Raw genomic sequence first — 13,367 nt, 5'->3', positions numbered from 1 at the left:
GTTTTCATGTCTCTGAACACACAATTCCCACTGCATAATCTTTCTTTCTATACTTGAACAGAGCAACACATTAGAGAGGGTTATATTTCATGCCATCTGTAACTTGCACTAGTCCTCTCAAACGGTCCTCTCGTTCTGAGACCGAGACAGAGAAAAGCAGGCCAATGCATCACATTCATCTAAACCATCTGATACCCAGACCATCCAGATAAGGCATAATTATGATAAAACGGTGTATTATGGAGCCTGCAAATCCTATACGCATTCATATCGGTTTAATCAAAGCTATAGGAAAAGCTGAGTGTTCAGTCTGGCTGTGTTTGTATGTATCGCTCTGTGTGGTCGGGTGAGTAATTTGTTGGGACGGACACACTCATGAATAAATATGCTATCTGTGTATGTCTTCTGCTTACATAAACATGTTATCATTGACTTCCCTTCTGGTCAAATAAACATACTATAATATATTGCTGCCACTGCTTGACTAGATATGTATTCTGTGTCTCCTCTCGTGAGCATATTAAATAAATATCCGTCTCACTGACCCGTGAAATGAGAAAACCTCAGTCAATTAGAGTGTCAGTGCTACAAACGATTAAAAGGAGAGGTAAAAGAGAGACCAAATACGGATGGAGAACCATGAAGGAGTGGAACTGCCTTTATATAGAAAGGTCATTTTCAAATGCCAAGTGAAAACATGTGCAATCGTAAACATCACTGCAGATGAACTTCTTGTCATCAAACGTCCACTCCCCTTATTACTCTATGCCAGTGGTTCGCAAACTTAACAATGCCAAGGACCCCCGAATAGCTACAGGCTCTGGCCCGAGGCCCCCCCTATTGCAAAATGGTTTAAATGTATATTTTTGAAAATGTTTTTGGATACATTTTTGTGTGCCCAAAATAGGAACACCGACAGAACATAATTGATTAATTTCAGATTTTGAATTGAAATTATTATCTTCTATATCTGTATATAAATGCACCATGTCTCTGTACATGTCTGTCATCCACATAACTCGAGAACCGTTCGCCCCACCGACTTCAAATTCAACACACGCGTTCCACACCCCCACAGGGCGTGGTGTGCCCGGCCTTGAGTTGGTCGGACCCACGGTTTTCCAGAACCGCCCCAAAAGTCCTCTGCCCGGGCTCTGGACAGGGCAACCACTGTCTATAGGAGTGTGTCCCTGGCTGGCTGGCTGGGTGGCTGGGTATGAGCATGAAAATTGCATGGTTGTTTTTCACCACCTGTGCGCAACCTAACACACACACAAACACACACGCACGTATTAACTGTATATAATATATAAAATATATATACTACATTCATCCAAACAGAAAAGACGCACGGGCCGTTGAGTGACAGTCAACGAGCACTTCCAAACACTACTAATATAATTAGAGAGGACTTTTCTGTTTGGATGAATGGGCTGTCTATGGGAAGTGTCACCTACAGTAGGTATCACCTTGCTGGCAAGATATAGCTGCGGTCTGAATGAAGACAATAGTCCCTGCATGGCTGGCTGGCTGGCTGTGTCTGTCTGAGCACGAAAATAGTGTAACTGTTGCACAGCCTAACACACACGCACATATTAACTGTATACCGGTATATGATGATTTGGGGTGTTTACAGTACAGTACAGTACAGTACAGTACAGTACAGTACAGTACAGTACAGTACAGTACAGTACAGTACAGTACAGTACAGTACAGTACAGTACAGTACAGTACAGTACAGTAATTCTGATTTTACAACATCTTCTAGTTTAGGGACAATCTGTCTAGTCTATACCGTTCTAAAGTGACGAGCTGGGCTGTTCTGACATCACAATGATATATTCTGACATCTGCATAAACTCCATACTTGGGCATGCCTGACAAACAACTCCATATATGGACATGAAAGAGACACATACATAATAACTGGGTGGGGCATGCATTTCCAACTGGTACCGTTCCAAGTATAGGCATCGCTTATTGCGAATGCAGCACTTACTATGAGACCTAGCAGATCATGTCTGTCCGTGCGTGCGTGCTTGCGTGCGTGTGTCCCCCCTTTGTGCCCATATATGGAGCTACGTCCAAATATGGAGTGTGTTGCATCAATACGTCACCATGACTCAGCCATAACCATATAAGGAGTCCCCAAAGCAGCTATACGTCCAAAACCCAAATATGTACGAGCTGCGTTCGCTTCCCGCGTTTGCGCGTCTTACTGGTATAATAACAATAATCATTATAATAATCATAATCATAATACTGCCCCCCCGGCAGGCCACCCTGGGGGCCGTGTGCCACACTTTGAAAACCACCGCAAAGCGACACCTATAATTGACAGTCTAATACACCCATCCACGCCTACACATAGTGTCCAATTTGCAGATTAATTGAAAATAGATTATGTCCATTCCAATGAGTTAGTTAACTCAAGTAATCAAAGCTGTAATCACTGGTGCACTGCAGGCTCGATGCAGAGAGAGCGTGCAGTCATGTCCAATAACACAAAGATCTCAACTAGCACATGCCGCCTTTCTCGCCTTGCAGGTCAGTCTGTCTACTAATCAATCAGCAGCAGAATTAAGCAGAAGAGACGTTTCAATTTCACTTTTACTGTATTGATTAGTGAGTTGAGTCAATTATGGCTGACATATATACCATAAGAGTGAACCAGGGGCGCAGATAGCATTTTATAATAACTGCTGGGGACTATATTTGGGGGCTATCTGCGGAAGTCTTCATGAGGAGAGGGGGATATCACTTTTGCGCAATTTTTTTTTAATCTGTTAAAAGAAAGTTTGTCACAATGTAATATTACAGTACCAAAACATCGATATTGAGGTATTTTACTATTTTTACATATAATATTTTCATATTTGATTCTGGTCCTATCGCCAACGCCTAATCACGGGAACAAAATACTATACTATATGTATATGATGTATGATGTATTGCCATGCTTTTTGTACTTGCTTAATGTAAATCGCACTGGATTGAGAGCATCTATACTAAATGCTTAAATTGTAAATTGAGACATATGCCCTGCAGCAATAACTGTTGTACCCGTGTACTTTTTTGCAAACCGTGAATAAAGTATTCAATCTATCAATTCATAACAAAAATAAGATGACAAAATGTAAGTACATTTTGTCATCTTATTTTTGTTATGAATAACATAAAAACAACAATGTCAGAACAAAAGACTTCTCACACATCAGGCTTTGAGTCGATCTCTAATCTGTTTTGACCCTGATTAATGAGTTGAATCAGTGGGTGGGTGAAGGGGTGTTTGTGAGGGGAGAATGCCAACAATAACATACCGTATTATCCCGCTGTTCATCTTGAGGTATAGGGTATAGCGCTGTTGCGAGTGGGTGAGTCCCATGCAGTCTGACCACAGCCCTATAGATTTAGAAAAAGATGAATTTTCAGAAGTTTTCAAAAATCTTTACATTTTTCATTTTATGTTTAAAAAAAAGGGGGGGAAATAGAAAGAAATAGCTGATCTACAAGCTTGGAGAGCAACTATTTCCTTATGTTCTTTTTTTTCCTTTTTTTTTTTTACATGGGGCTTAGGTGGTTAAGCTTATCTCATCAGATTTCATATTCTAATCTGCTTATGGAAGCTTATATGAGACAATCATCCACGGTGACAGTGCAGCAGAGGAAGGAATGGCCCTGGTGTTATGCTGTGCTTGTGACTCAGCGGCAAAGATCCAATTGTCTTGTTTATACATTTGAGAGCCACTTTAGGGAGTCTGAGAGGGAGTCAGATATTGTGTCTCTCATCAATATCACCAAAAGAGAAAATATGTGACAGCCTGGATAAACCAGCTATTGCATGCTGAGCTGTATACACACACAATGAGCACCATGACATGCAGACAAAAACAATTTGTTTACTTAAACACAAGTGATGTCAAAGTTTGTTTTTAGGCAGAAATGTGAACATTGCACATGTCTTTTGAGAGGTGGACCTCTCTCTCTCTCTCTCTCTCTCTCTCTCTCTCTCCGCCCCTATCGTAGACTAAACAAATAAGCCGTAGCTCCTAATGGGGTTCATATAAGGCCGATGGGTGAGAGGAGTCATTTAAAGGCCTTGTAAATCAGCCTGCGAGATGGCCATTTCATTAACTCGTAAATTAATGCCCCACGCTGTGTAAATCGGAAGGTGATAAATACGCGTGGTTACCTAAGAGACGACGGGGATATATAGGAGGACATGAGAGCAGATTGCCTGCCATGTGCATATGGGCTGATGATGGCACCGTTTACAGGTCCGTTTCACACCTTATTGGAGGTTTTAATAGACTATAGATTTGCATTTCTCAGTAGAGTGGTTCACCACATGAACCCTATGGCCTCACTATTGTGTGAGGCGAACATTTGGCGAGAAGAGCAGATTCCACAAGCTCACAACACGTCAGCTTCATGTAAGATTGGCAATTTTCACCAAATCAATTTGGTGCATATATAGGGAAATAACGGACAGAGGCCCTGGGTGGTCTATATAGAGTTCAAGGCAGTGATTCCCAAACTTTTTCATGGCAAGGACCCCCAAATTGTAATTTATTAAGACTGCGGACCCCCATTGGTACGTCTCTAGAAGTCACTCTCAACCGTTTTCATGTCAAGGACCCCCAGTTTGACATGCATTAATGCTATGAACGCCCGTTTTAACTGCATTTCCATCTCTGGGGGACCCCAAATTATATTGAAAAATCAATGTTAATTTAACTCTGAGACGGGTCCGTTTGGTTCCATTTGTATACACTCTCTGAGTTACAGACCCATAAGGGTCCATTTGGTTCCAAACTATATCATTTAGCTGGGGAGACCCCCTGGAACTCCCTCAAGCACCCCTGGGGGTCCCCTGGACCCCACTTTGGGAACCACTGGTTTAAGGGGTTGATGACTAACGTATAAAAAAAGGTCAATTTCTGCAACTTGCACCTTTCTATCTCCATTTATTTTTTTCCATCTAAGATTATTCTTTAATCTTTTTTTATAGGACAGGTGTAGATGTACTGTAGGCTAAAGAGACAGGAAGCTGAAGGTAGAGAGAGTCAGAGAGGGGGGAAGATATATATATACACAGGAGCTCTGTCTCCGGATGGAATCGACCAGTGAACATTGCAATTATGTGGTCAACACTATCCGGTCAGCAGCGACTATCTCCATTTGTTTTACACTCTCCTTCCTGACATCCATCTTGCTAGTTCCAGGTCACAGTAGCCTATAAGTGAATGGAAGGGAGAGTGTTTTGCTTCTTAATGAGACAGTAATTGGCATTATGCAGTATCATTGGACCCCTAGTCTATACCTTGTAAACTTGACCTGAGTTGGCTCTGTAATTGAGTCTTTTTTTCTTTTTTCTCAATACAAATGTCCCTCTTTTTGATTAAAATGGCTGATCTACAAGTCGTGTTGCGCTGAATTGTGAGCTCATGTATAAATCTGCCCGAATGTTCTCCCCATGCAGAATAGACCATGCAGTTTAGTTTCATTATATAGACATTACGTTATTAGCTTATACGCATGATTCATGATAACTACTTTTTATGTATGTGATGTATATTGCCATGCTTTTTGCTTTTGTCGCTCTGGATTTAGCATCTGCTAAATTGTAAATAGTAAATACAACAGACAATACCTCAATCAATCAATTCAATTAACAAAGATTAAAACCCAGATCAACTTTATAGCAACTGAATGAAAGGTAGGTTGGTTGACCTGGCTCCACCATACCTATGTAATATCTCAGGCGGGGCAACTGTGCCACAAGAACCATGCATTGTAGCAGCGCTTATTCCAAGAATGTTCCCATACACAATGCACTACTACAGACACAAAAGTACAACAACCAACACAAGATGCAGTCAGTGTCACATGCATTCTTCTGGTTGAATAATAAGGGAGGCAGTATGGTTGCATGATTTGATTTATCATCCACTTGGGTAGGATATACCAGTCCAATCATTGCTGCTGCATGGCATAATTGACCTATACAGGGCACAGTAATTGACCTTGCGGCGGAGGACAGCTTTGGTTGATGCTGAGCCAGCAGAGGAGGCTTTTTAGTGCATGGATTCACTGTATTCAAACTGGCAGATTTGCAGCAGCCAGATAAAAAGGACACATTTTCAATGATGAGTAATGATAGCGCACATATACAGCTCCAAAGAAGCTATAAGCAGGGCCAGCCAGCTGGTGAGTATAAATAAACAGTCATCATATGGAAAATAACTAATAAGCACAAGACAATAAAATACAAATATAGGTTGGCGTTTCAGAGAGGCAGCACCACCTCGCTGTCGGACACTATAAAATGAAACAATATTCTCTGGGGTGGAATAAACACAGACAGGCAGGGCTCCCTCTGCCGCTCATCATCAACCGCACGCGGCGCTATTGGAGCAGCATTGTGTTCACAGACGTTGTAGGCTGGCTACGTACGCACACACTGACTGCGTCATCCACAAATACAGAGTCAGAGATGTTTGATACAACCAAATATGGGTACGGGTTCCTGTGTTTGGCTGAGAGGAGAGAGGTTGCTTCAAACGGACCAGCCGGCCGCGGGACTAGGATTTTGTATTATTAATTAAATATTTAAGATTCAGATATGAGCCGGAGAAAAAAACTGGCATCTCTCTGTCTCTCTCTGTGCGTGTGTGCGTGTGTGTGCGCGCGCGCGCGATGTATTTATTTCAGGGCCGTATGAGGCGTATATAGGCTAATTATACAGTCAGTATAGCCAGCCTACTACATCATGACATGAATCCGCGTACAGGTTGCGCACACACGCACGCACGCACGCACGCACACACACACGCGCGCGCGCGCGCACACACTGACGCGTTCGGAAACGCTAGAGGCACTGTGGCTGGCTGCAGCTGTCCTGGGAGCCCCAGGCAGGGTTATATACGCAATAAAGTAGGCTATAGTCTACTACGCTGCAAATAAATAACAGTCGACGTAGATGGTGTTTATCATTCACACTTTGATGCGCCTCCACTGCAGCACACAAACGCAAAAGAGAGGCATATGGTTAGGTGGGAAAATAAACGCATAATATATTTATAGGGATTATTAGGCAATATCAGAGGTGCCAACTGCACATGAGTCACAGCGAGAGTGTCATGAATGTGGTTGTTTACCTCTGAAGTTGGAAAGAGGAACAGCCTCCAGCTCTCTTGTGCTATAAAGTCACGCTGTTCGCTGCAATGAATGCTTCATCTACTGCGCGGCCACTATACGGCCATGGTTTTCCTATTTCCTTGATTGATTGATTGATCGATTGAAGTATTTATTAACAGTTCACAGAATTACAGTATAAGCACAACTCAATACAAAAACTGTTAACAGTGAGTGGACGACCCAATAAAGCTTATTTACAAGAGGCCGAGGTCCACCTTGTTCAATTCATCATCATCATCATAACATTTAGTAACGTATATAGCCAAATAAACTCTAAAAATGAATAGGCTATTAATAGGCTGTTGTTGTTGTTGTTGTAGTACTAGTAGCAACCTACCCTAATAGTATTAGTATAGTAGTAGCTAGCCTATACTAAGCCTATAGTAAGCCTACTACTACTACATAGCAGCAGGCTATAGTAGACCAGCTGTATAGGTAATAGAAGTCTATAATTACACTGAATAGAAGTCTAATTACAGAAACGTTTTTTCTGTCTCATATAAGCACGGTCAATGTCATATTATTCGCCTCGTAGAACACAATAATTATAGCCTATATCTCAATACTAGTATGCCCTATAAATAAAGTTGTAGAAACGGGCTTAGTACTGCTGTCTACACACAAGTGAGTCGGAAGAGGGCAGAGTGATGGTGGAGGAGGAGGGCTTTCTCTCTCTCTCTCTCTCTCTCTCTCTCCGTCAGCGGGGCCATTTCACTACAGCATTCACTCCTTTCCACCAATAAGCCGAATGAGCTCAACGCGCACCGCCCACCGTCGGTGTGTGTGTATTTTTTTTTCTTTCCCTTCTCTTTTTTTGTAACCAAAGCTGGATGTGTGTAGAACGTCACATGTTTTCCCTCCTCACTCCCCGGTCACCAGGAGACATGTGTTATTTACTGCTCAACTGCAGGGGAAGACGAACGCATTACAACAACCGGCGGCTCGGCGGGGACTGAAGAGAGCCGCGCGGCGAGGCAAGGCGATACGGACTAAAAAGAAAAACACATTGGAGCAGGCAGCGAATTAAACTCAAAGGAATATAAAAAAGCAACATTTTGTTTTTTGTTTGTGAAAGGACGATAGAAATGGCGAGTCCGCCACACACGGGAGGAGGACACTTGGTTTCCAACAGCAATGCGAACGTGAACAACAACAACATCAAGAAGTGTGGATATCTCAAGAAGCAGAAGCACGGACACAAGCGCTTCTTCGTGCTCAAGGAGCCGAGCGAGGGCTTCCCCGCGCGGCTGGAATACTACGAGAGCGAGAAGAAATGGAAAAACAAATCGGCCGCGAAGAGAGTCATTCCTCTGGACTGCTGCCTCAACATCAACAAGAGAGCGGACGCGAAACACAAATACCTCATCGCCCTGTACACCAAGGACGAGTATTTCGCCGTGGCGGCGGAGAACGAGCAGGAGCAGGAGAACTGGTACGGAGTGCTGACGGACCTCATGAGCGAGGGGAAACAAGTCTACGACGGCTCCTCCGCCACGGCGTCTAGTTCCGCCTCCTCGCTCGTGGGCTTCGACGAGTCGAGCTACGGCATGATCACGCCGGTCACGGCGGCGTACAAGGAGGTGTGGCAGGTGAACCTGAAATCCAAAGGGCTCGGGCAAAGCAGGAATCTAACCGGGGTGTACAGGCTCTGCCTCTCCACTCGGACGATCAGCTTCGTCAAGCTGAACACGGAGGTCGCCTCCGTCAGTCTACAGCTGATGAACATTCGGAGGTGCGGCCACTCCGACAGCTTTTTCTTCATCGAGGTGGGTCGCTCGGCGGCCACGGGTCCCGGGGAGCTGTGGATGCAGGCGGACGACTCCGTGGTGGCGCAGAACATCCACGAGACTATCCTGGAGAGCATGAAAGCCATGAAGGAGCTGTCGGAATTCCGCCCGCGCAGCAAGAGCCAGTCGTCCGGCACCAACCCCATTTCTGTGCCCACCCGGAGGCACCTCAACAACCTTCCCCCCAGCCAGACGGGCTTGCCCCGGCGGTCGCGCACCGAAAGCATGGCCGCGACGTCTCCCGTGAGCAAATTTACGTCCTGTCGGATACGCGCGGCCAGCGAGGGAGACGGCACTATGACACGCCCCATGTCGGTGAACAGGAGCCCGCTCAGCCCGGGGGTCCACCGGACCCTCTTGACCAGATCTAACACTATCACAGCTCGCCCGTGCCGGACATTTGAATGCTCTTCCCTCCAACACAGTAAGTCTATGTCCATGCCCGTGTCCCACTCCCCTCCCCTGTCCACCCCCAGCCCTGTCAGCCTGTCCTCTTGCCCGGAGCGCCCCTCCAGTTGCAGTGCCTCCTTTTCGGGCTCCCCAAGTGACCTAGGTTTCATTTCGTGCGACGAGTACAGCTCCAGCCCGGCCGAGGCGCGGGACCTACGGCTGACCCTCACCCTCCGCAGCAACACGCCGGAGTCTCTGAACGCCGACACCCCGCCCTCTCAAGACGGCAGTGACCTCCATGGCTACATGGTGATGGAACGCCAGAGCCAGAATGGCTACCGGCGCTTGCCGGATTTAGACAAGGCCTATCGAAAGCGCACATATTCCCTCACCACCCCTCGCCAGCAGAGGGTCCCTTCTCAAGTGTCTTCCGCCTCGCTGGACGAATACACGCTCATGAAGGCCACCTACGCCAGCGGAGGAGGTCAGTCTTCTCGCCGGTCACACACGGCCTCCCCGAAGGCCACCTATCCGGAGGATTATGGGGACGTTGAAATTGGCTCTAATTGTCAACAAGGATGCAGCAGCGGCTACATGCCCATGACGCCGGGTATGGTCACGCAGACGGCCTGGTCCAAGGTCGACGCCTACATGGCCATGAGCCCCATGTGCGTGTCCGCCCCCAAGCAGATCATCAACCCCCGCCTGCACCCCGCCTCTCCGGCAGGGCCACAGGGCCCGCGCACGGACTCCCCCGGGAGCGTGTCTCTGGAGGACAGCGGCTACATGCGCATGTGGTGCGGCGCCAAGATGTCCGTGGAGAGCGCCGACGGGAAGCTCACCAACGGAGAGTATTTGAACATGTCCCCCGTGGACCCTCTGGTGTCCCTCACGCCCCCCCCGGACTGCTTGCTCAAAGGAGAGCCTCACCCCCCACAGTCACATCACAGACAGCCTTACACGCACAGCTCTTTGCCTCGCTCTCTCAAAGCCCAGGTTCAGCGCAGCAGTGGGCCGGCGACGACAACAACAACAGACACCGACCAGTACGTGGTGATGAGTTTACAGCGTCAGCGGATAGAGGAAGAGTCAAACTACTGTCCCATCTCCCCCGGAAACAAGTCTGTGTCTGGCAGCTCGCCGTGGTCCCCCACCAGCACCCCGCCTTGCCCCGCCCCGTCTCCTCTCAGGACGGAGAAGGGCGCGGCGGGCCTGGTCCACCGGGCTCGGGCGAACCGCCCCACGCGGCTGGCCCTGGAGTCCCTCAGAACCCTGCCGTGCATGAGCGAACACCCGCTCCCCTCGGAGCCCCGCAGCCCGGGAGAGTACATCAACATAGACTTCGGCAGCAGCGCCACCACCACCCGCTACCCGCCCACTTCTGTGCCCGCGGAGTGCCCGGACTCCTCGCTGAGCGTGTGCAGCTCGCCGCCACTCTCCGACTACGTCAATGTCAACGTCAGCCCCGCGGGGGGTCACCGCGGCTCACACCAGGTCGGGGGTCCCCCCTCCTCCTCCTCCTCCACCGGGCTCCTGAACCACACATCGGGGGCAGCGACTCATCCCAGCCAGCCAGCAGACCCACAGCAGGACATGATGCGTGGAGTGGGGGATGGGGAGGAGAAAAGCACAGCAGGACAGGAGGAGGAGGCAGAGGAATATCGTCTCCAGCAACGGCAGGTGAGCCCAATGTGTTCATCATCATCATCATCCGGCCCGGTGAAAGACGACTACACGGAGATGACCTTCAGCCCTCCTCCTCCCACCCCGCTATGCAGCACCACCACCACCGCCACCGACAGCCCCGCCGTCGCCTGCGTCGAGAGGCTCAGCCTGGAGGCTGATCTCACGGGCGCCGGCGCGGTGCTGCCCCCCGCGGAGTCCTCCTCCTTCCTCCTGGGGGTCGGCGGACCCTCGTTGTCCGTCGTGGTGGACCCCGACAGAGGAGGAGGGGCCGCCATCATCAAGGTGATCCGGGCCGACCCGCAGGGCCGGCGGCGCCACAGCTCGGAGACCTTCTCCTCCACCACCACCGTCACGCCCGTGTGCCCGTCGTTCGCCCACGACGCCAAGCCGCAGCAGCTGCTGCGGCACAGCTCCGCCTCGGTGGAGAACGTGTCCTCCGTGTCGCGCCCCTCGGGGGCGGGGGGCGCGCGGAGCTCGGAGGGCTCCTCGGCCGACGAGTACGAGTACGGCAGCGGCAGCCCCAGCCCCATGTGCCGGGAGACGTCGGCGGGCTACCAGAACGGACTTAACTACATTGCCTTAAACCTGATGGAGGGGAGCCTGGGAGGCTGCGGTGGCTCCATGGGGGGCTGTGGCGATCAGGGACTGCTGAGGTTCAAGACCACGCCTTGCGGTTGCAAGCCGGGCGGCGGCATGAACGGCTTCATGAGCGCCAGCCCTTATGCCAGCATGGGCTTCAAGGAGACTGCGACTGCCGTGAAAGGTGAGCTTGATACAAAAATATATATTATATATCCCATTCTGACCTGAGATCAGATTCTAAGAATGTCTTCTACAACCTGACAGTTTTCTGAAAAAAAAGCTATGTTTCTATGTCAGTGGGTTCTTCGATTTTTCACAAAATAGCAGACCTACAAGCTCGTAGCGCGCCACTCGGTGGCGCGCTATGAGCTTGTAGATCTGCTATTTTTCAATAGCTATATTATAATACATAATGCTATAACACCAAAAGGGGTTCCCTCCCAAAATGGGTTAAATATAATATATATCTCATACCATTTGCATACTCATTCAAGGTTTTTCATTCATTGAGGGAGTGCAACTGTGGCTTTACTACAGGGGGACAGGCTTAATGTATTCTACGTTGCTAAGCAGCTTCCAAGCTTTATTTTCAAAGTGAATTACTATGATATAAATCCAGAGAATATGATGCTGCAGCAGCGCTTCGCTATACACTGTCTGGTAGGAGGACATCACATTATTCATTGATTCAGTGCTTGTGCCATGCATCTTCTAATTAGAAGTGACACTGATGTGATCATAATTCCCCTCCATTGACATTACAGTGTGTTATGCAACAGTTATGCAAAACACGATGTTGTTTTGGTTAGGGCTCGGTTTTCACACTAACTGGGGAAGATGCTAGAGTTAACGACACAGTAGCGTTTGTGAAATGTTGATACATTATAAGCCTTGGCAAATAATGAGGTATAATAAATAACGCACATTGCTATTGGTTGGGTGTTGGCCGGGGATGTTTGGACAGCATTATCAGTCACGTTATACCCGTCACACCCAAATGGTACATCGACCACCTTAAGGCTATAAAGCGATGATGTTGTGAACTGGTATAAATAGTGGATTTGTGAATGGTGGTGGTGGTGCTCTGCTGCTGCTGCTGCCCGTGGCTGCCTTGCCTTGCCCGGCTGCCTCTGTGACGCAGTTATCTTTCCACGTCAGTGGGCTGCTAAAAAACATCCAAAGTGACGCATGCTTTTTCTTTTACCCATGCATATACAACTCGGGGCTTGTGACCAGTGATAAGGGGGGGGTGTTTTAGACTAATGGTTCAGGGCCAGGGAGTGTTGTTCTTGGGAATGATGATGTGCCATGGAAAACATTAGCTGTTGCGAAATGCTCTTTCATGAAATGTTATCTCTCATGAGAGAGAGAGAGAGAGGGGGGGGGGGGGAGAATTGTGTGCATCAAAACATTACCTTTCACCTGATTCTTGTGCGCTGTGTGTGTGTGTGTGTGTGTGTGTGTGTGTGTGTGTGTGTTGCATCAATGGCTTTTCACAAGCAAGCGCCGTAAATGACAGGGATTACCTTTACAGGGGCGGTGTGTGTCTCAACACAGAGAGTGCATGTCAGAAGTTGCCGTTGTTTGAAAAGAAAACAACAGTGTGTGTGTGTGTGTGTGTGTGTGTGTGTGTTGTGGGAGAAGATTATCATGAGTCAGTGTTCTTCACAGATGGTGAAATCTAAAAGTTTAATTGCCGCTCGTGGGGTTTTTTTTCACAGC

The 13,367-nt window shown here is 48.0% G+C and overlaps 1 protein-coding gene across 1 annotated transcript; it reads left to right on the top strand.

Moving 5' to 3' along the window:
• Positions 1 to 7,825: 7,825 nt before the first annotated feature.
• Positions 7,826 to 12,814, top strand: irs2b (insulin receptor substrate 2b; the record flags this gene model as incomplete). Its single annotated transcript, XM_080786029.1, has 2 exons — positions 7,826 to 11,826; positions 12,804 to 12,814. The coding sequence occupies exons 1-2, from the start codon at positions 8,286 to 8,288 to the stop codon at positions 12,812 to 12,814; spliced, it is 3,552 nt and encodes a 1,183-aa protein (XP_080642155.1). The 5' UTR covers positions 7,826 to 8,285.
• Positions 12,815 to 13,367: the final 553 nt, after the last annotated feature.

Source organism: Protomyctophum bolini (genome assembly GCF_963924005.1).
Source record: "Protomyctophum bolini genome assembly, chromosome: 16".
In the NCBI taxonomy this organism is placed as follows: Eukaryota; Metazoa; Chordata; class Actinopteri; order Myctophiformes; family Myctophidae; genus Protomyctophum; species Protomyctophum bolini.
The sequence above is the reverse complement of the archived record's forward strand: the minus strand, read 5'-3'. Positions and strand labels throughout refer to the sequence as shown.